General features: G+C 38.2%; 1 protein-coding gene across 5 annotated transcripts in view; it reads right to left on the reverse strand.

The window, feature by feature from the left end:
* Positions 1-3,751: 3,751 nt before the first annotated feature.
* Positions 3,752-22,500, reverse strand: part of LOC101847057 (GDP-D-glucose phosphorylase 1) — a 43,506-nt gene continuing 24,757 nt past the window's right edge. Inside the window, exons 8-13 of one of the 5 annotated variants that reach the window (XM_035971254.1) lie at positions 22,213-22,315; positions 15,855-15,955; positions 14,462-14,607; positions 11,307-11,318; positions 6,784-6,849; positions 3,752-6,185 (exon numbers count right to left, since the gene is read on the reverse strand). In XM_035971254.1, coding sequence (XP_035827147.1) covers positions 6,049-6,185; positions 6,784-6,849; positions 11,307-11,318; positions 14,462-14,607; positions 15,855-15,955; positions 22,213-22,315 — 565 coding nt within the window. In that variant the 3' untranslated portion in view covers positions 3,752-6,048. Of the gene's footprint in view, positions 6,186-6,783; positions 6,850-11,306; positions 11,319-14,215; positions 14,608-15,854; positions 15,956-18,779; positions 18,883-22,212; positions 22,316-22,500 lie in introns of those variants that run through there. The other 4 variants (XM_035971252.1, XM_005104108.3, XM_005104107.3 and 1 more) reach the window with 4 other exon arrangements.

Here is a 22,500-nt window from a genome sequence, read left to right on the forward strand (position 1 = left end):
ACCCCGCACCCTGGGCCCAATGTGGCAACTCAAGAGTTTTGTGCGATATATTCGGGGGGGGAATTTTGAAAACAGAAATCATTCATTTTCGTAAAAGTGGGTTACATTTGGCAATATACTTGAGCTATACGAAGCGTAATTTAAAGGAAATGTGCTGAATTTCTAGAATTCTAATCTGTCAATTATTACAGAAAAGTAGTTTATATTAGGGGTTTTTTTTCCAGCCCCAGCCACCTCATTAACCCTATCCGTACGTCGTGTTTTACTATCGTATCCATACGATGTGGGGAACTCTGAGCCACCACTTTCAAAGAGGAAATTTACTCGTTAATCCGATCCGAACGCTTTGCATAGCAGTCTGTCAAAATGATTTTTTGAGAAATACTGAAAGTTTTAAAGAGATCTTCGTACTAGAAGTATTCTAAAATGTGAAAAATACAACCCCGGGGGTACAAAATGGCCCCAAGGATAGAATTTTTTTTTAAATGTCAACATGAACATAATGCATAGATCTAAAATAGGTGTATCTGTTTGCCGTTTGTAGCTTTTTCGAAGTGGTCCGTAATCTGAAAAGTTTGCTCACCCCTGACCTAAACCGACCATTCGCCATGAGTGCATGCGCTGTTTCCAATACAAAGTTAGTGCTTTACCTTTTTCTGGCAAAGCGAGCTACAGGCTGGATACCAGATACCAAAATGTGCTCTAAAAAATAAAGAAACAAGAACAGAAAGTCGGGAGACAAGACACTATCCCTGCGCCTAAGTGCTTGAGAGACACCCATAGGAAAATGGTGCTCCTGGGAGGGGGGAGGGGAGATTTTTACGGCACTTGCAACACAATAAGGTCACTTAAGTGCTGAAGTTTATAGAAGTGTCACTACTAGAGTAACAGATAACGAAAAGAAGGAGGAAAGATTTATATAAGGACAATAGATGTTTGACTTGATAGGAAAGAAGGAGCAAACTTCACAAGAGCACTCACCAATCACCCACAAAAAAGAAGTAAGACAGGCATAATGAAGACGAACGACCAGACATAAATAAACACAAAATTTCCACCACACATCCTCAATGGGATCGGCTTTTAGTAAGAGTATTGCAGCTCCTGCAACACAATAAGGCCATAAGTGCCGAAGATTAGAGTTGTTACAAGAGAGTAATAAGCAGAAAAAAGAAGGAGGGGTAAGATAGAGGTTTGATAGGAGAGAAGGAGCAAATCACACCAGAGCACCCGCCAACCATACACCTCAACGAAACCATCAATCACATAAGAAGCAAAAGATAGGACAGCTCACCAAATATAATTTCCCGCCATCAACTGATCACAGTAGATGTTTATTCAACCTTAATAAAAATAAAATAAATAATTTAAATAAAAATGGTCAACATTCAACAATTCACCGTGAAAATATAATACACATCATAAAACAAAAACCCAATTAACTGTAGTGGTAGAATCTCCCTTGGTGTTGATCGGGGAGACAAAATTTCTCTTTCCTTTTCCACAGATGAACACACAACCGACAACACTATTCTTTTAAATAAAAGTAAAAGACATATAATATACATGTATTTCATTCAAAATCCAGAGACTTATAATATAATATACATGTATTTCATTCAAAATCCAGAGACTTCCAGTCCTTTCTTAAACTGTCAAGTGGAGTACAAAGTTCAAAACTGAATTTTTTGGCAAGTTTTGAGCATTGTTTCAATCACTCTTGGAAAATTCAAATATATTCATTGTGCCTCTAATAAGATGAAGCGATACGACTTAATAAATGACCTTGATGAGTCAAGAAAAACATAAAACAAACATTATTTTCAAACAGAACCACATAAACAAATTCGATTGAAGGGTGATCATGGGGTTTACTTCACAGACCTTTCAATGCTTGGACACGATCAACTCTTTGAACCCCTCAGCTAAAAAAAAACAAAAAAACTCGTGCAACTGAGATTCAACAGGCAAACTCCTCGATTTATGCCACTACTTTCTAGGGAGGCCTGTGTTGGGCGCATAAAACAAAAATGATAGCATGAGCCGAGGTATCCCTTGGATCTGTAGGGTTAACATAATTAAGTAAAACAGTATAGCCTTGATATGGGAGTTTAATTTGTTCTAAGACCAACCTCATAACTCCTGATTCGTACCTCAAATCACTTTTCCTCCAGTGATTAACCAGAATATTTTCAATATATTCCAGGCCCCTAACATCACCTTTACTTTCCTGATTAAAACTCATCCCAATTTTTTCTGGGTTTCTTACAAGCAAAAACACATGAATAAACAAGCAGTCTCAACTATTCTATGACCAACAACTCAAGACTGTAGATGGCTGCAACATATACATAGTACCAATACATTTAACTTATGCATGTAGTTCATTCATATGGCACCAAAGTATAGATGAAAACATCAGAGTCTCTTCCTTTCCAAATTCTCTTCTAAATATAAGTTAAAAACTCTGCTCTATATGATGAACAGATTGTGCAATAGATCTTCAAGAATTACAAAGTCACAAGCAAAAACATTAAACATAATTCTTTTATAAAATTAAAAAGAATTAGTGCAGTCAAAACAAAAGTTCCAACAGCAAAGAAATCTTTTGCCCTGGTCAGAGGCAACAAAACTGTCAACACAAAAAGTAAAGGTGTAAGTTACAGGATTCCCCGAGCTGAAAGCCTTCATTCATCACAGTTGCTCCTTCAGCAAATGAAGTTTTAGTTTTAGTACAGTGGAATTCTGTTATAACGAGAGGGAGGGGACCGGTGCTTTATGTCCGTTATAGTAGGATTCTCGCTATACGGGATCCAGTAAAAAAAATTCAAGGGAAACTTTAAAGTAGGCCTAATCTATGAGTTTGGTGTTCTGTTTATTTCCTTTTACTATCTCCCCTGATGATGATTTTTTTTTTTTCAAGATGACCTCTAGGTCTTACTTGATCAAAAATCGAATCAGGTTTCTTTCTGTAGCGCTAGATTTAGCAATATGGACTGACAGCTCGGCGTTGGCAGTCAGAAAGAAAGGGCTCTGGGCTGGCTCTGGGCTAACTTGCCTGCTGTGTTTTCCCCCACCCCACCCCACCCTGTGGTGCATTCCGTCTGTTTGCGCACGTCACACATTCGCTCCATCAATCACATTGCTGCGAGCTCTCCATTCCCGCATCGGAGAAGTGAGAGGCATGGTAGGCCTTGATAATCTAAACTAAGCTTACACTGGCCTATCATGCGATGCGTTCTGCTTGTCTGCGCCTGCCACACCCTCCCAACTCAGTCGCTCCGGCCTTTATAGTTGACACACATGGGCTCTCCCATTCTTTGTTTCGCTAGATCACCAACAAGTTTCTCAACTGGCGAGGTTTTACATGATGTATAATTGGCCTATGCACTGTGCACTGGAGCAGGAATATTCCGCTATAACCGACTCTCTTGTTTGTCTGATAGCGCTATAGCAGTATTTTATTTACAAAGGTAAAGAGGAGAAAAAAACGGGGTTTTAGAATAGCGTCTTTATAACAGACTTCTCGTTTTTTCCGGACTCGTTATAAGTGGACTCCACTGTAACAGTTTTACTGCACTTGTAAAAAAAAAAAAGTCATAAATAAATGCTGAAGATTAAAGGTGATACTAGACAGTAACATACGAAGAAAAGAACGAAGAGAGATAAGGATGATAGATGTTTAATGCAAAAGAAAGAAACAAACCACACCACAGTTCCCAACAATGACCCACCAGGAAACGGAAACAAGTTAAGTAACCGGTGTCTTTATTAATTCAACGAAAGTTAGCGCAGTGGAATATGTGAGACTGTATTAAAAAAATGCGATCATGACATTGACATCACAGACGTGAGATCATGGTAGTGGTAACTCTGATATTAAACAAATATTTTGAGTATTTTAATGGAAGCAAAAAGGGTTTGTCTGTTAACATTTTCCCCCCAATGAAAAAAGCCTTTTCACCTCTCACTCTTAGTTTACCCACAGTTCTTTGTACATACAGATCAACACTGTTATTGTTGAACCAAACCAGCCATGACATATTTGAATGACGAGTTAACAAACTCTCTGGCACAAGAAACAACAGCTCAACAAGATTCTTCCACAGTAGAAACTGGGTAGCCAGCATATTAAGAGTGTCTTACGATAAAAGGCATGATGAATTTGCAAAAAAAAGTTACACAGCTTTTAAGAAAATAAATTAAAATTCAGTTGTAAACACGTCTCAAAGACCAGGTAATTTCGAATGAAAATTCAGAAGTTTAAGAGCCTCAAAAATACCCTGAGTCTCCTGGGGCACATTGTGACACTACAGCATTCACTGCTCCAGTCAGTGAGTAGAATAAAAGATAACAAGACAACCAAAAACAATCCCATGCCTGTAACCTACTCGAGTTAAATCAAGACTTCAGCTTTCACGGGAACACATACTACTGAAAAAGTATAACACTGGTAGTTTTTTAAAGTTTGTGAGTTGGTTGTGAGTTCCGCCAAAGAGCCAAATAGTAAGCACAAAGTAGCATTTTCACTGGGTTATTGGACCCAGCTGAACCACAACATACAATGTATTTTCGCTCCATTATTAGTAGACCCATAAGTACCATCAAGTACAACATATATGGATGAATTTGGTTGACCTTTCAACTATTCCAGTCACAACAAACCCAGGAGAAACATGAATAGTTGCTATTGCATATGACACAGGAAAATGATTTGTACAAAGCTGCAGGCCAGTACTAGTACTAGATAGGGTAGCGCTGCTGATCGAAGCCCAAATGAAAAATGTTGTTGGAGAATCACCCTAACTTTCTTCGTCTCGTGGGGTAATTGACAATACCATCAAATTTCAGTAGACATGCAAGATTCTCCGGATGGTTGGAAGGAGATTTGGAGAAGTCTGATCCTTCAGTTCGTTTGGGTATTTTTCAGAGTTGCAATTTCCAGACTCTGGTTTATGGCCAAATTCAGTTATTATAAAATAAGTTCACTGGAAAAAAAAAAAACAACCAAAAGAAAAACAAACTATTCTCCAGTGAAAAAAAAAAAGCCTTTTCCATACAACTGAACTTTTCTGGATAAACATAATTACATTTAAATCAGAACTGCAGAAAAAGTAAGACATTACAAGTTTGAAATTCAAAAGAGGTCAGGTCTTTTCGTTTTTCCTTGTACATTGCCCCTCTTCTCAGAGTCCTGATGGGAGATCATGCCACATGCCTTCAAATTACCCTATTCTGAGTAGGCCTACTGAGTGGTAGCAAATTTGAACCCCCCTAAAAAAAAGAAAAGAAATATGTCTCAAAAGATTGTCACTGTGGTTGGGTGATCAAGTAAACACACAAACTATGTCACAAACAAACACACAAACTATGTCACAAACAATGTCAGTGATACGGCTATCTCATGGGTGGTCACTGGTGTCAAAGGAAGACATTATAAATGACTCTGGTTCATAGGGGCAACCAGAAACGGCATGATCACAAAATTGCCTATAGCAGCAAGAGATTGTGGATTATGTGAAATATTATAATATCATTACTGTAAATCGCTTGAAAGGGCAAAGTACATAATTTCATTTTCCAAAACCCAGTTGTTGTTGTTTTCTTCTTTTTCTTCGTCACAAGACATAAGTTTTCACGCATTTTCATCTCTCAAAAAACACTTTCTATTTTACAGTTGTTAGCATACACGGTGCCTCTTAAATCTAGACCAAATTATGAAAATCCAGTAATCCTGCAGATACGAAGCATGCCACTGACAGAGACAATACGATACTGTATAACATGCGATTGTGTCCCACATTTCCATATGGAAATAAAAACAGTATGCTTCTCATTTCCATCTCTATACTTTGCTTTATGAAATTCTATAGCAATTTAAAAATTAAAAAAAAATTTTTTTTTAAAATATATATAAAAAACCCCCACATATTTCCATGAATCACTATTCTGTACATCCACCAAAGTTATGTTATTTTTCTTACAAAAATGTTACCAAAACATTTCCCTGTGCATCGAGTTCTAACACCTAGAAGACGGCAGCCCCAGTCAAGATGCGTTCGAGACTTCCTGCCCCATCTTGATCACCGTGGCTTTGATCTCCTGGTAGTGTTCCTCGGACAGACAGGCCGTCTCGATGATTTTGTCCACATCTTCTTCGGTCAAGTTGTAGTAGCCAGCTTCCTCTGTTCATGGCAACAAACAAACCCGTGAAAAAAATAGAATAGAAAATATGAAAAATAAAATACCACTTTTATAAATCCCCTAAGAAACCAGTGAAAAATATAAAATATGAAATATGAAAAATAAAATACCACTTTTATAAATCCCCTAAGAGAAATTGGTTTAGAATGGCTTATACATGCAACTAAATACAAAAATACATAAAGTTTTTCATCAAAATTAGATAAGACACACACGCACAAACACACATATACTAATACTAACACACACACACAGACATAAACTCACACACTTGAGTATAATTGACAACACTGACAGCTTAGCTCTCTTTATAATTGACTTGCCAAAGTGAGAACCCTTAAAATGAATGGAACGGGATGCAAGAGGAAAGGTTTATGATTTCCTTTTAAATATTAACTTTTTTGTATCTTGCTTTAGTGGAAAAAAATCACTTAAATTTTTTACATAGCCCTTGAATAAACCCTATTGAATTACTAACCGAACTCATTTCGCACACACCTATACACCCCAACTCACTTGACACACCCCAACTCACTTGACCCAGAATGGCATTAAAATGCATCAGGTTACAGAACTTACCTTTGATGGGTAAATGACCACCTAGCTCTATGCAAGCAACATTGAACTCTTCAGATGATTTATTGCCTGGGGAGTTTGAAGGGGAACTTTTTTCAGTTTTTATTTTTTTGTAAGAGTTTTACAGCACTTGGAACCCAAATAAGTAATATAAGTGCCGCAGATTAGAGGTGTTACTAAAGAGCAACATACGTGAACAAAGAAAAGAAGGAGAGATAAGGACAACAGAGTTTGATAGGAGAGAAGAGGAAAACCACACCAGAGCGCCCGCCAACCACGCACTTGAATGAAAATTAGCTATATAAACATTACATTTATTTTATGCCTACAAGCAATGCAACTACGAAGATCAAACGTCCAATAAAATTTTCTATCTTAAGAATCAAACCTCATGCACACCCTCTACAAAAGAACCCCCCCCCCTCAACCACACACATCCGCCTAACAGTAAACAAAGATAAAAAAATGTCAAAAGATATAATATTGACAATGAGACGACATGCAAAAGAAAAGAAACCAAGTAGTTTCACTGATTTAACTTGCAGAATAAGAATTCTTAAGAACATACAGATATCATAATCATTAGAATTAACAAAGAAAATGAACGTAGCAAAATCATAATGAAAATCAAACATTATATATTCTGATAAGAAGGAGCCCTCAACAACAAAATTGTGGGAAAAAAAGGGAAATAAAGTTGACCACATTTTCCTCCTGAAACAGAGCGTCGTGCAGAAATATGGTAAAACAATTGTATCAAACTACAGAAATATGTTCTTAGCAGACCAGGGCCAACCCAAACACTGGGGGAGACTACTCAGAGTCAGAGCTTGTTGTGAGGATTTTTTTTGGGGGGGAAAGTGTTTTACCGCGCTCGCAACTGCATAAGGTCATATGAGCACGCTGAACACACTAAATATTTTCAGTTGGTAGGAAATTTTGAATTTTGCCCGGGAGGCGGCTGAAGCCTACTCTTTTCGATTTTGGACCACAAAGGGATCTTTAACATGTGCAACTTGCACACGAGACCTCCGAGATTTTTCGCCCTTGTCCGAGAAGGCAAGGTGTAGATCTTTCCTACCAGAAGATCAGGGAGGATGTGAGGATGAGGGAGAGCGGGTCATCAAAGGGAAAGCAAACACTGTACTCACCTTCCCTTTAACCCTATCCGTACGCCTGAGGTCATTTGGTACCCCAGGGGTTGTATTCTTCACATTTTAGAACACTTCTAGTTTTAGTTTTAGTAAGAGTTTCATGGCGCTTGCGACACAATAAGGTCATTTCAGTGCCGAAGAATATATTATGTGTTACAAGAGAGTAACATACACAAAAATAAAGGAGGGGAGATAAGGACGACAGATGTTTGATAGGAAAGAAGGAGGAAACTGCACCAGAGCACCTGCCAACCACCACTTCTAGAGCGAAAATCTCTGTGAAACTTTCAGTAGGCCCCTTTTTCTCAAAAAATCATTTTGACAGACTGCTATGCAAAGCGTACGGATGGGATTAACAAGTAAATTTTCTGTTTGGAAAGAGGTGGCAGAGAGTTCCCCACGACGTACAAATACGGTTAACTCACTCAGCAATGGGGCCAAGGACCCGGTCTACTGGCTGTGCCTAGTGGTTTAAGGTGTTTTTGTAAAATCGGAAAAAAATACTACATCAACTTTAATCGCCGTAATATTTCACACACAATTATTTTAGCCATTACATGGACCATTACCATTTACAGAATTTGAAAATATTAGATAGTCTGTGAAATATTGCAATTTGAAAAATGCCAGCAACACGCACTAAAACGTGGCTCGAATGGAAAACCCAGACTCGTTCTCATTTCCCACTTCGTTACCACGTGCAAAGTAATTTTCCATTATAGGTCCAGAAAGCAACTTTTGCCCTTGTAATAGTCTGTCTCTTATAAAGAAATGGCCAGGGGTCACTTATAAACTATAATCTGTTCTCACTGGATGTGTTTTCACGTTATTAAGAAGTACAAATTTACATCCCGCTACTATTGGGTTCAGGACCCAGCGCAGAAGTCGCAACCCGACTATCTCAGGCTCAGAGTTGAGTGAGTTACTGGTATATGTTATATAAATTAACTATATCCACTCCTTATGAAAAACGTCAAGATAATGGTTTCACTAGTCTAGTAATAGCAAAATAGTACATTATAATTACCACAAAATAACAATTCATAAGTAGCATGAACATGTGTAACTGCTGGGTGCCATAAAAAAGTGACCAACTTAATAATATGAGAATAAAAATGGGTATTTTTCCTTTTTGAATTATTTCAAAAGTACACTGATTAGCTTGATTCTTTCAATGCCATTATATATAGTTTGGTCAGTTGGTTAGGCTGTTGGGCCCTGAACCAAAAAGTTGGGGGTTCCAACACTGTCAGAGGTCTCACAGCCAACTAACCACTTAGCACTGCTATCTGTGGTGACTTGTGGCACATGTGATCATTGCAAGTTGTTTGATATTATTTCCTTTACCATGCTAGCTACCAGTGGTTGCTATTAAGGTCTTTAACTTTTCTTCCTCCTCGAATGTGAAAGGTCATCATGAGTTCATGATGAACGAATTATATTATTGCTACTAAGGCTTGCCCATAAGAGGGCAGAAGAACAATATAATACCTGCCACCATGTGGCCACTACTTGTAGTACTGAAAATGCCAACGCTGAGCAGGTCTAAAAGGAAAAACTTTTGAGTTAAGAGGTGTTAATATTAGTAGTTCTCTTACATTATTTCTTCTATATTATTGAACCCATAAATTTAGCAGGCAATTTCAAACCTAACCCATTAATTATGCGTATATTGTACAGTTTGTTTTTTTCGTGTGCTCTTTTTTTTTGGTGCATTTTGCCCATTTTTGTTTTCACAAACATTTTGAATTATCCGTCTCGAGTAACCAAGCCCCACATATGTATTCAAGTTCCAATCCAATAGCACCCCCTTTTAATATTTTTTGAATGACTTGAATTCGTGGATTTCTTTACAAATCTCCAAAATAGGGAACAGAAGTAGCGTGGAAAAATAAAAAACACAAAAACAAACCAGGCACACAGTTGTCTCATTATAACAGAAAGAAAAAGACCACCAGACGCCCACTTTCAAACAACTGACCAGAAGATCTAACCAGAGATTAAAAATTTAAAAAACAAGCACAAAGAAAACCTGCCTGGGCCTGCCTTTTTGAGGGTCCCCACAATACAACTTTCACAAGTTGCAAGTCATGCACCAGTTTTACGTAACATTAAATCTATTTTTAAAGTAGCAAATTTTTCAGGGTGACTTTTATTCTACAAAAATTTACTGCATACAATTCAAAATTTATTATTCATCTAAATTAAATAACATTGTTAACACATCCCACAAAGGGCCAAATTGATATTGGCAAGGAACGTCTCCAGGTATAGGTCTTGTATACATAATTTAGCCCTCTGTCTGCATAACTACTACGTACCGGTTATCAAACCAAATATCTATGGCCTTAAGCATAATTTCCGCTGGTTGGTAATGAAAAGTAAGTTAAGTCGTAGACAGAGTTCTATGGCATTTGCAACACAAATAGAGGTCACAAAAGCGCAGAGGATTAGAGGTGCAATTAAAATAACATATGTGAGGCAGAGTGGTGGAATCAGGCTTTCATCAATTTTTGGGCATGTAGAGTTATTGGTATCATTTTAAGCTTATTTACTCGTCTTTATTTGGATGAAAAAAGTATCCATTTATCTTGAATACAAGTCAAGATATTTACGAAAGAAAGAGGTGGGGGTCACCTATTTTCAAAGATAAAATTAGTGAGAAAATGGCCTCCAAAGGTTAGTTATTTCCTTAGCTTAAGAGTCCGTGGTAACTGAAAATTTACATTTTCTGTACCTTTAATCAACGTTTTTCAAAAAAATCCACACATGATTTCTTTAGTGGGCATGAAAGGTGTTGAGCCAAAAAACAAAAATTTAATAAAAATTCACAAACCTGCGGAAAAATGCAAGTTTCTTCATTTTGATTATTTAGACGAGAGCCTGATTGCACCACGCTGCCTCACATATAAAGAAAAGAAACAGGGAAGATAAAGATGGTAGACATCTGATGGGAAAGAGGAACATACCACACACGTGCATCCACCCACCACTGACAATGAAAAGTAAGCAAACAAGCTCAAAAGCCAAAAAGAACATGGAGAAAGCTGAGTCATCAAGAATTCCTGCTCTAGACTAAAATTCTACAGTCCAGATACCAGTTACAGGTTAGCAAAATTAGTAAAATGAATACACTTCATTATGTAAGGAATACCTTAAACTATATACACAATAATGTGTTGGGTGACAATTATAATAATTAGATATACTTTTCTCTTTTAAATTGCCAGTGGAATATGCCACATAATGAATATAATTGAAACTTTTACTGCAACGAATGATGTATTACTGAGCCTAGATGTATAGCATTGAAAGTAAGCGGGGTTGAAAAGCTGAACCATAATGTGGACCTCGGCAAAATAATGATTGTACCTTCAAGATGAGCTTGATAAGAAGATTAGACAAAGTAGTACACAAAACATGAGCATTTTGAATTGAAACTAAGTATAACATCACACACAGATACAATAAAAAGGTCAATTCAGTCTAGCATACACATAGCCAAATCTGTGGGAAGCGGGAAATGTCTTTATGTACAAATTTTGCAATGTAAAAGCATGCTTTAAATACTAAGAATATATATGTATATGTTTAAGACAAAAAATCCAGGACCTGAAAATCTGTTTTTTATGAACGTGATTCCATTTGTGCATGTTTCGCTGTGTGCGTGTTTTGCTATGTGCAAGCTTAGAGTGTATTCGACTCTGTTTGATGTTTAATGACAATCAACAAAAGTACTCCAGACTCCTGTTGCACATACTATGGATAGAAAAACAAATTAACGAGAGTGTTACCAGCACAATAATATCTTTGTTTTAGTAAAGTTTTACAGCGCTCACAACTGCCTAAGGTCATATGAGCGCCAAGGGGTGGATGTCAACTAGAGGTGGGCAAAATCCGGATAATATCTAAGGATATTCGGATAACTCTCAATTAAACATTATCCGAATTCAGACTCTTAATTCTCTTTTTTCCTGACCCGTTTGCCGAAATGGGTGCACCCATTTGTTGAAATGCTGCTACCCGCTTGTCGAAGTGGTTCTAACCCATTTGCCGAAGCGGTTCATATCATATTATTTGCCGATGAGGTGAACTACCATAGTATCCGGATTTCGCTAAAGCAACTCCTCGCCCACCCCTTATGTCAACAGAGAAGTCCAAATGGGGAATGGAATCAGGTTTACTCTGCTCATCTCTCTAGTAATACTGAGCGGCTAGGTTCCCAATTATTGAAAGCTAGGAATCGTAGGAATCGACTCCGAACCCAATTACTTACTTTCTAATACTGTGGGGGGGACTTTTCTTCTGAAGCATTTATTGTGGGAATCGGTTCTTTGCCCAGCTCTACTCTCTAGCCTCAACAGCACAAAGTCTGCTGCGACTATCAAGGCACCCCGGAAATAGCAAGAGAGTGACAAACATACAAAAGAAGTGGAGGAAAAAATGACGATAGTAAGGAAGAGGAAAGAAAAAGCAGCAGTTCCTTTGTTCCGGCACAGTATGAGCATGACTTTGATAAATCAGTCAATTTACAATTTTACTGCGCATAAGAACATGTCAATATCCCCCATTTGGGAATGGCCTAAAAACACTTCAGTACAGTAAGGGGGGGGGGGGGGGGGGCAATATCTTTGAACACCCAGGAATATATTGGCGTCCAGCTATTCAAATATGCTATACGCCCAAAATTGTGAACTCTGTAATTGCAGTTTCTATTAATCTGTTGTATCTACTGCTACATAATATGCTCAAGAAATATTTTGTTTAAATTCAAAATCTAAATGCGGAAAAAAAAACAAAAAACGAAAGAATAAAGGATACATAATGTCGGTGCAATTGCTAAACAATGAAAGTTTTCAATCTCTCCTGAAAAATGTTGCTTTCTGGGCTCAGTATTTCTGAAGAGGTTTCTGGTGATAGACTCCGACTGACAAGAGAGTTATAGAAAGACGACTAGTTGCATCTTAAAACAATCTTTTCGCATATTTTACAGCTCATTCACATGAATACTATAACACACGTCACTGTGCAATGCAGTAAATCATTCTCAAGACATTCAAAATTTTGATCTTTTATTTATTTACTTATGTTTGTCACTGTCCTTCTATATATGAATGCCATCCATCCGGTGGTACAACAAGGTGTAAGTTACTGTGTTGTTTGCACTTTCTTTAGTTTTAATAAGAGCCGAACGCCATTTGCAACACAACAAGGTGATATAAAAGCGATCCACACCAGAGCACCCGCCAACCATCCTCTTGCACTTTCGGCAGAATATTGATTTAAAAAGTGTTGAGAAGGTGAGGCTGGAAAGTGTGTGATAACAGTGATAGTGTGCACATCATCAAATAGAACAAGATGTTAAACAAGATGCTATACCCCGTTACATGTTTCACGTGATCGGGAAAAAATTCCGTCAAAACGGGGAAAATAATTTCGGGGTTAAAAGTGTTAAAGAGTCACTCTCCAAACACCAACAGAGCAACTGTATAGTCACACAATAAGAACCAGTGTCTGCTAACAGTAGGCTATGTTGTGGCGTCGGTGGCCTAGTGGTTAGACTACTGGACTCGTAGTCATGAGGTTGCGGGTTCGGGGGTTCGAGCCGCGGGCCCGACATTGTGTCCTTGGGAAAGGCACTTTACACAAACTTTCCTAACCTCAACCAGGTGGGAATGGGTACCCGGACATAGACAGCGAAAGATCTTGTCAGTATGTTGTTTTAATGCCTATAAATGGCGGCTTGCACTGCATGCTTTCCAGGAAGTTAAGATTGTTTCCGAATGCTCTCATGTCTTTTTTGTTTTGTTTTAGTATGGGGTTTCACAGCGCTCACAACTGCATAAGGTTATATCAGCAAGCGAAACAAGTTGGTTTTTTCTCGACGGTTCATATCTCGGCTTGATACTGGTCAGTACTTCTGTTTAAAATTTTTTTAACACTAAAAATCGAGAGTAAATAGGCTTTAGATTTAAATTTAAATTTAAAACAACTTTCTAAATAACACTTTAAAATTTTGAACAATCTATTTCATAACTTTCCATAAAGGCCAATGGTCTTTATAAAATCTAAAATTCTGTTGGAAACAACGACGGAAAAAATATCTTGTAATTTTGTACATTTAAAGTATTTCCTTCAGGTCTTTCCACAGTCTAGACATTCGGTTAAAATGTGTCTAATGGTAAAATCTGTGTCGCATCCAACGCAGAACGGCTTCTCATCTCCTTCTCATCTCCCTGAAGGAGGTATTTGTCTGTTAGGGCCGTGTGTCCGATGCCTAATCGAATAAAAATGACTTCGTCTCTTCTGGAGAGGTCCGAAGGATTTCGCAGTCCCAGTTTGGGTTTAATATTGTGGAGTTTGTTACCCGTCTGTTTTTTCCAGTGGCTCTCCCACAGACTGGAGGCTCTCAGGTCTGCTGGGGAAAAAGTATAGATTGTGAAGCGCAAAGGACTTGCTGTTGAGCTGGGATATGCGCTATACAAATGCTATTTATTATTATGTGTCACGGACTCAAACAAACCTACCTATGAATTTCTTCCGCGGCCATATGAAAAGTCGTATAGTGGTCAAAGTGCTGTCCCTCTTCTCACCAAATGCCACGCCGCGGCACATGAACAAATTATGCGCAATGTCATTCTCGTGAAGGTAAGAGCTTATCTTGTGGGCAGACCTGGTACAGATTGGAATAAAATTAAGTTTGAGTGCGAGTTTTAAATAATATTCACATGATAGTGGCTGCAAAGTGTTCCGAAAGAAGCAAGACCACAAATATAAAAAAAAATAAAATGAAAAATAAGAAATACAGTAGTCTCCGTCTAAGATCCCAGTGCTCGGGAGCAAGGAAATGCGGGATCTTAGGCGAACCGGGATCTTAACCGACGAACCCAGGGAAGAATCTATGGTGACCCATGCTAAGGCTCACAATCGGTACAATGGTCTCCCTCCACTCTACAATGAACTGACGTGCCCCCTTGGTGGGTTTAAGACGTATGGCGAGCAAAGAGTGGTTAACCTTGATGACCTATCACAGTCCATAGTGGCATGAGGCGTGCCATTTTCACTTATTATCCTATCATGAGTCTCAGGATCTACGATTATCCAGTTGCCCCTCCTTTTTACCCGTCAAAAATTTATACCTTTCCATCTCTGACTGAGCTCCCCCCCCCCCCCTCCAAACCGCCTTTGTCGTTACACCCATTACGTAGTGAACGCACCAATTAAAATTCAGTCTGTCTCGCAAATTTGGGAGTAGAGACAACTACTGCAATGGTCAAGGAAGAGTTCACGGTTTGATGTCATCCTGCCTGGAGCGAACGTGTAGGCCCTACCCACCCAGCGAGTGATGCAAGTTTAGGTGGCGAGTTCAGGTGTGAGTGCGATGCGTGGGGAAAACAAACGCGTCGGTCAGTTCACACCCCGGTGTGATCCCGTCTGGGGCAAACATTGTATCGTTTCATCGAGTTTTACAACGTGTATGTGATCACATTCACGACAGTGGCTGATCTTTGACGCGACGCACAGTTTACTGATCACAACTTTTCACTCTTGGTTGAACGGCTGAGCCCGCCCGGGTTTTTGTTTAGCAAATTATGATCTGAAATGCAGGATCTTAGCCGAATGTAGACCATCAAAGCGGGATCTTAGGGGTGACTTTTGTATAGTAAAAATTCTGTTTTCCTAAAACAACGGAATCTTAAGCGAACCGGGATCGTAAGCGGTGGGATCTCAGGCGGAGACTACTGTACTAGTTATTCACAGTGACAAGAGGAGATGCCTAATTAAATTTATACACTAAAAACCACAGCATATAAAACTGAAAATATCCTTACCATATAGACATATCTACAAACCTACAATATTTACATAAACTAGGAATATATTACAACATTAAAAAAATGTTCAACAGCACACATTTACCTGGCCAATCCTTCTACAGTAGTGCCATGTAGTTGCATTACAAAGCCTGGACAAGGGAGGGAGGTGAACTCGTAGTAATCCCCAGCCAAGTGGTCCACGGGCTAGACACGACACAAAGATGGAAATATAAACAAAAAATCTCAAAACAGTTACATTATTTTCCAATCAGAAACATAACAAGCATTGTATTATGTTCATGTACATTTAACAAAGGCAAAACTAAGCGCCACTGCACGAACCTAAAGACTTCATTCTAAAAAAATTGAAACTTTACAAACACCAATTTAGTTTTTAGTTTTAGAAGAGGTTTTAAGGAGGTCGCAACTGCAAAAGATCATATGAGCGCCAGAAGATTAGAGCTGTTACAAGAGAGTAACAAACATAAAAAAGAAGGAGGGGAGATAAGGACGATAGACGTTTGATAGGAAAGAAGAAACAAACACACCATAGCACCCGCCAACCACCTACTGAAACATCAACAGTAAAGTGACTAAATATATATTTTTTTCAACAACAACAAAAATATTTAGAAAACAATAACTCATCTTCAGTCATGTACGTCTGTCAAAACTTAAGGGAAACTAATTACCACAGAAATTGTTTATTCTCTAATAGGACATTATAAACTTTCTCTTATTAATACAGACCCAGGAGCTCTTTCAGATGAGAATTGTTATAACATTAACCAACAACAGCAGAAAGCTGGTGAATACAGTGTAGTGTCTTATATGCTGAAGGGGCTAAATGTTTCTTTTTTAAATAGTGCAAAGGTTTTGAAGCCAGTTTGCATTAAGTTGGGTGCTGAGACCAAACTAAGAATTAATCAACTTTTTGGCTTCATCCATGTCGTGTAAAAGCCACATGGTTTTTGCTTTTGAAACAGTTCAAAACCTCACAACAGTGTAGTCTGAGCTCCGCAAAAGATGCTATTGTAAAAACCCTTCTGCAGTTCAGAGAGAAAAATGCAACATGATCCGGCAATTTATTTACGTTATTAATTTTTAAAACAGTGGGACTTTATATAGCTAGGAGCTTGTATATTTTGTAGCATGGAGCAAGGAAATTTCAATTAGCTTTAGTAATTCCTGAATAAGGAAAAGGGGGGGGGGGTGGGGGCTGTATTCTCAGCACCAATATTTCTGGGACTAGAGCTAACTTTAAAAAAATTATCCAGCATAAAAAACGCTACTAAAAATGTTTTGCTCATGACATTCACTTTATAATGTATGCCTAGGAACTACAAAAATCAATATATACATACACCCTTCTCTTTCATTCATAAGATAATCTTGTAAGCTTTACAAACAAGGGCCAATTGGTCCTCAAACAAAGCTATACAAATATAAAAATTGAAACATGTCTAATCAAACCTAACTTATGTAAAAAAAAAGTGATATTTTGCGACACGTCAGCACGATATTGACCCCCACTTTACCAGGAACAGGTTAGGACAAAAGAAACATTGGAAAGATATAAAAGGAGCAAACCACACCAGAGAGTCTTCCATCCATTCACTAGAAAACTGTTGAGATCTCAGTGCTTTCAGACAAGAAGAGGGAGGAGCAGCTATGGAATTGTGCCACCAGCAATGATGCCTATTCTACAACCAAGTAAGTAAGATAAGAAGAACAGAGGAACGAGGTGGAAATAAGCTGCAGGGCACATCGCTATTTACTACAGAACAAATTGGGGAAAAATACCCACTTTATATAACACTATTTTACTGAGTCAAAATAAGCACATGATCTTTTCATACTTTTCAACATAAAAGTGGGCCAAAAAAAAAAGACAATCCATAGTTAATCCACAATAATAATAATTTTAAAAAAGAGAAATCATGAGATCTAGGTGGAGTTTTAAAGTCACTATCACTTCATGGTCGTTCTATAATCTGGACATATGTCAAAACAAGACAATCAACACATAATGTCCACTAGCTTGACTTGAATTTTTTTGGCACATATATATTGTTGTAAAGAAAAATAACAAATAATTGTAAATATGCTTGACAGTACTTAACAAAGAGGTGTTGTTCTTGTTGGTTTTTTTCTGCAAAATGATGACATACCATCTACTTTACTTTGCTTTTCCGACCCAGCAGCCATTTGAGTTCTAGCCCTTGAGCCTAACATACTATCTACTAAATTATATTGGGAAAATGAATTTTAAAAAGAGAAAAAGTCCAGTTGCGAAGCTTCAAAAACAAACTGGATCAAAAAAAGGAAGCCAAAAGACAAAGACAACAGAAAATCTACCAGAACTGATGACATTCCAGAACAACAATGACGGATCAATAAAGACACAGAGGATTCAAAAAGAAAGTCCAGTGGCTTTGAACTACAATGTGCTTGCACAGAAAAACACACCAAAAAGACTTCTGCCTGTAGTTAATGAAGACAGCGGTATTTCTCAGACCATACAGGGTCCACCAAAAGGATTCACCCGACATCAATGAGAACATTTATTTTTCTTGTTACGAACACACCGCACTTTATTCTAGGCTAAAATTCAAACTGTCCAGATTTTTTTAGATGAAGACCGTAGATATTTGAAAAACCTTCCCCTTGACCTATTATTAATACCACAATAGAATTTCGTCCATATATGCCTGTTGCTTTTAACTGCAGGGTTAAAACAATAAAAGTTCTCAGCTCATCTGAAGATGTGGGCATGCAATAATGACAAGTATCTACAAATCTATAAAAGCATTTCAAAGAGAAGACAGTGCATGGACTGCTGACTGTACGTGTTGCTCTATTCCCCCCAAAATATAATATTGTGCTAAATTTTTGTAGATTATTCCTAAAACAGTGCTATTTATATTTAGGTGATGGAAACAATGACACTATGAATTTTTTGGTCCTGTGACAGTGCTGTGAGCAACAGAGTGAACTATAATCCCCTTATCCTGAAGTAGATACTCACATAGTGATCCACAATTTGCTCATAAGTGAAGTAGTACATGTGAAAGTGCTGGTGGTTCACAGAAGACAGAGCACATAGACTGTTGAAGCCTAGCCGAGCACCCCTGGGAGATCAGATTAAAACCAAAACACCACATCTTAGGCTTGGATAACTTCTCTGCTGAGGAAAATGAGTTTTCCTGCAAAATGCTTCTGCATGCTGACACTAATCAACAATTAATTCAAAATGTTTTTTACTCTCACAGAAGAGGTCAAAGAGCAACTGAAGCAAAAAAAAAAAAAAAAAAAAGTCTAGGCATTCACATTCAGCAGACCAGCATGCTCTTGAACTTAAATTTTGGCCTTGTCTGCTTTCATGGCAAGCTGATTGCATCTTTGGAGAATATGTTCAAACAAAACCCAGCACAATACTTCAGGGTTAATGGAGTCTTCTTTTTGCTCATCATCGTATCATCGTCAAGTGCCAGACCTGTGACAGACATTGACGATCATGGCTCTCAATTCATTCCTTTGCTCAGATGCTCTAAAAAAAAGCTACATTATCACCGTCACCCATCTGTTTAGGGTTTCCTAGTAGGTTACTCTGAGTCTACCCCTGCGGTCTCATTTGCCTTCAATTTTGACAGTGAGAGCTACATGTTCAAGGCCTTTACTTTGTCTTTTCAAGCGTCCCCGAAACTGCATTTGTCTTTTACTGATTGTTTGTTTCAGCGAGCGGCCTACCCGCGTTTCTACCTGATTTGATTTCTTTTCCTTCCAAGAAATTCTCAGCAGTCACCTAAGAAACCACATTTCTGTTGCTTTTATTTTATTTTCACTGTCTTTAGTGATTGTTCAGCATTCATAGCCAAATAAAAGGGTCGACTATCCATAACAGTTCAGAACTTTCATTTTCCTAGTCATTACGTGGTCTCTGTTTGTCCGGATTGGGCTCACTTTATTGAAACTATCTTTAACCATTGCAATTCTTAAAATTTTATTTCTGCGGAACATATGGCACCAAATGTAATTATATATCCTAGATATTTAAACTGTTGAACATATTTGATCATTTCGTCTTTTCTTAAGAGATTACAAGTAGGACTTACTGCTTTTTTAGAATAACCATGCATTCTGTTTTCTTCACATTCAACAGCAAACCTTTACGTCCACTTTTCTTTTTGCTACTAGATGTAAATCTCGAATTCAGGGGGTATCTAGTGAAAGCCTACCCCTGTTCAAAAAATCGTTGCCTACAATTGAAAAAAAGTGGGGGGCCGGCAGGGTGGTGCAAAGGAACTGAAGGCTCATCTCAGCTGTGTGGACTGTGGTATGCCTACAAGGCTATGTGACCAACGGATTCTCAAGGAAAACGCCAACCACACGAACCATTTCTTGTCCCCATTGAGAGAGGTGAATAGGTAATTGGGCAACTTGGTTCAAAAACAAAGATGTAAAGTAAGGGAAGAAATGACATTTTTATTCTACTTTGAGGTACTGAAAAGACAATACAAAGGGAAACCGATACAGGTACAGAGGGCTATGACGCAAAGAGATACAAAGGTAGCCATGTAATTACAAGCAGAAACGGTAAAATTAGAAAGGGCTGGGTTTGATAGAAAAACTATGAGGCACATAATAAATTATCAAGGGTGCAAGTGTCCCGACAGTGTGAGAAAACTATGAAAAAGGTTGTACAGAAGCCTCACCACAAGAACATTCCATTTGATTTTTCCACCAACACCCTACTTCAAAATACACGTGGTATATGTCAAAGACGGGGAGTTTGCCTGAAACATCAAATGTGTCATTTTTACCTTGAGGCTTCTTACCAGCTTTGTCACGATTTTCTACAGCACAGGGAGTACCTTCAGCAACCGGCAAATCAAGGAAGACAAGTGCAACACAAGTAAAGCAGAGGACTTATTATCATTAAACGGAAATTTGTTAAGCAAATGAGGCGCAAACGACTTTTGTTTCTAAAACAATCTGACTGCAAGAAGGAAGTTCTTTTGAAATCAGAGACACCCCCCGCCCTCCTTTTTTTTTCATACACAAACACAGCTGACATCTATATAAATAAAACAAATTGGATAGAATTAAACATGAAAAGACCTCAAGAGAAAATGGGCATTTCTTTTGCTGAATGCATTACAGCACTTTCCCAAGAAGAGAAAAAATGGAGTATTCATAAAACCTATCACAAAAAGACAGTCAAAACAAGGAGGACAAAGACAATAATCCTCAACAAAATAAACTAAAAACAAATAGTTGTGTTAGCATGGAAACAAAACATTTGAAATTAATAAATTAAAGGTGCAGTCAGTAGCTAAGATCATGTCTTTGTGTAATGCCACAGAACACATAAATAAAGTTCTTGCTAGGCAAGCTCCTGAAATTTCAAACAACTCAACGGGCAGAGAGGATACAGTACACAATGAAAAATACTGGACATTAGTCACAATTTTTTCAACTTTCAAGCAACAGCTGAGTTTGTAAACAGCTGCGCTAGAGCAAATGACTACAATTGCTACAATATTTGCCGCAGGGAAAAAAAACTATGGCACAAAGCAGACAACCTCAAAAGATAAACCATTCGACAAAACTCTTTTTCACCTTTAGAAAACACTTTAAATTTTACACAGGGAGACCAAGGACACATAAATAAAGAATGTTTTTATATGGGATTTCCTTCGCTTTTCAAACCAATCACTGCATGAAAGTAAAGTGCCCAACTTCCAAATAAAAAAGAAGTATGCCTTCCTAAAATGCAACAAATGAAAACAGATATAGGTCATCGCTCAGAATTAACACATTTTACAGGATTTATTTCTCAAACAGACAATTGCTGACAACAATAGTAAGGGTAAAGAAAGTCAAATCAATTAGCAAGTTCACCAGAAAAAAACATAGCAAGGCCCAAAACAAGAAGAAACCTCAGAGGAAAAAGAATCATGGATGGAAGCACAAAGGTGTAGCGGTCTGAAGACTCCGACTGGACTACTTCAGGAGGTGCAAGAACGGCTGTAAGGGGAAAAAAGAAAGAATAAGAAATATGCCACCCAGAAGTTGGTATCTTGCAGCTTTTTGTGGGAGATGCTATTGCTAACTTCATTGGGGAAGGTACCTGTGCTATTTTCATAAGAACTTTGTTGTACTCTCCACTATGTCTTAAAATAAAATAAAATATGTCATCGAGGAGAAAATCTACATGGACAAACAAGAACAACAGCGGGAAAGAGGAAAGAAAGGTAATAGGGCCTACTAGTGGCGCCCTCCAAGTACAAATGTTAAAAATACCCCCCCCAATCTTAGGCAGACTAAAAGAAATCTCTTTTGTACACACCACACAAAGCTAGAATTCCAACGAAAACCTCTCAGGTCTAAAACTTCTCAACCAGAGGGCTGCTGACAATGTTCACAACTAATCATCCCCAGACGTCGCCCACACTCACGCAATAGTCCGCTATGAGTTCGTAGTCGAGGTAGAAGAAGTGAAAGTGCAGGTGATTCACAGAGGCGAAAGCACACAAGCTGTTCATGCCTACCCGTACTCCCCTGCCAGGGACACAAGGAGAAACTCCGTTTGGTGAAATCAGCAACAATTATCCCGAGAGGCAGGTTATTCTTTTGTTCTGTTGGGTTTGTTTTTTGTTTGGGAGGGGGGGGGGGGGGGGGGGGATGAGTGTAACTTTAAATAGACTATTGTGCCATCCTGGAGGTTATTTTGTATCACATATTTA

This window comes from Aplysia californica, unplaced genomic scaffold (genome assembly GCF_000002075.1).
Source record: "Aplysia californica isolate F4 #8 unplaced genomic scaffold, AplCal3.0 scaffold00404, whole genome shotgun sequence".
Classification (NCBI taxonomy): domain Eukaryota; kingdom Metazoa; phylum Mollusca; class Gastropoda; order Aplysiida; family Aplysiidae; genus Aplysia; species Aplysia californica.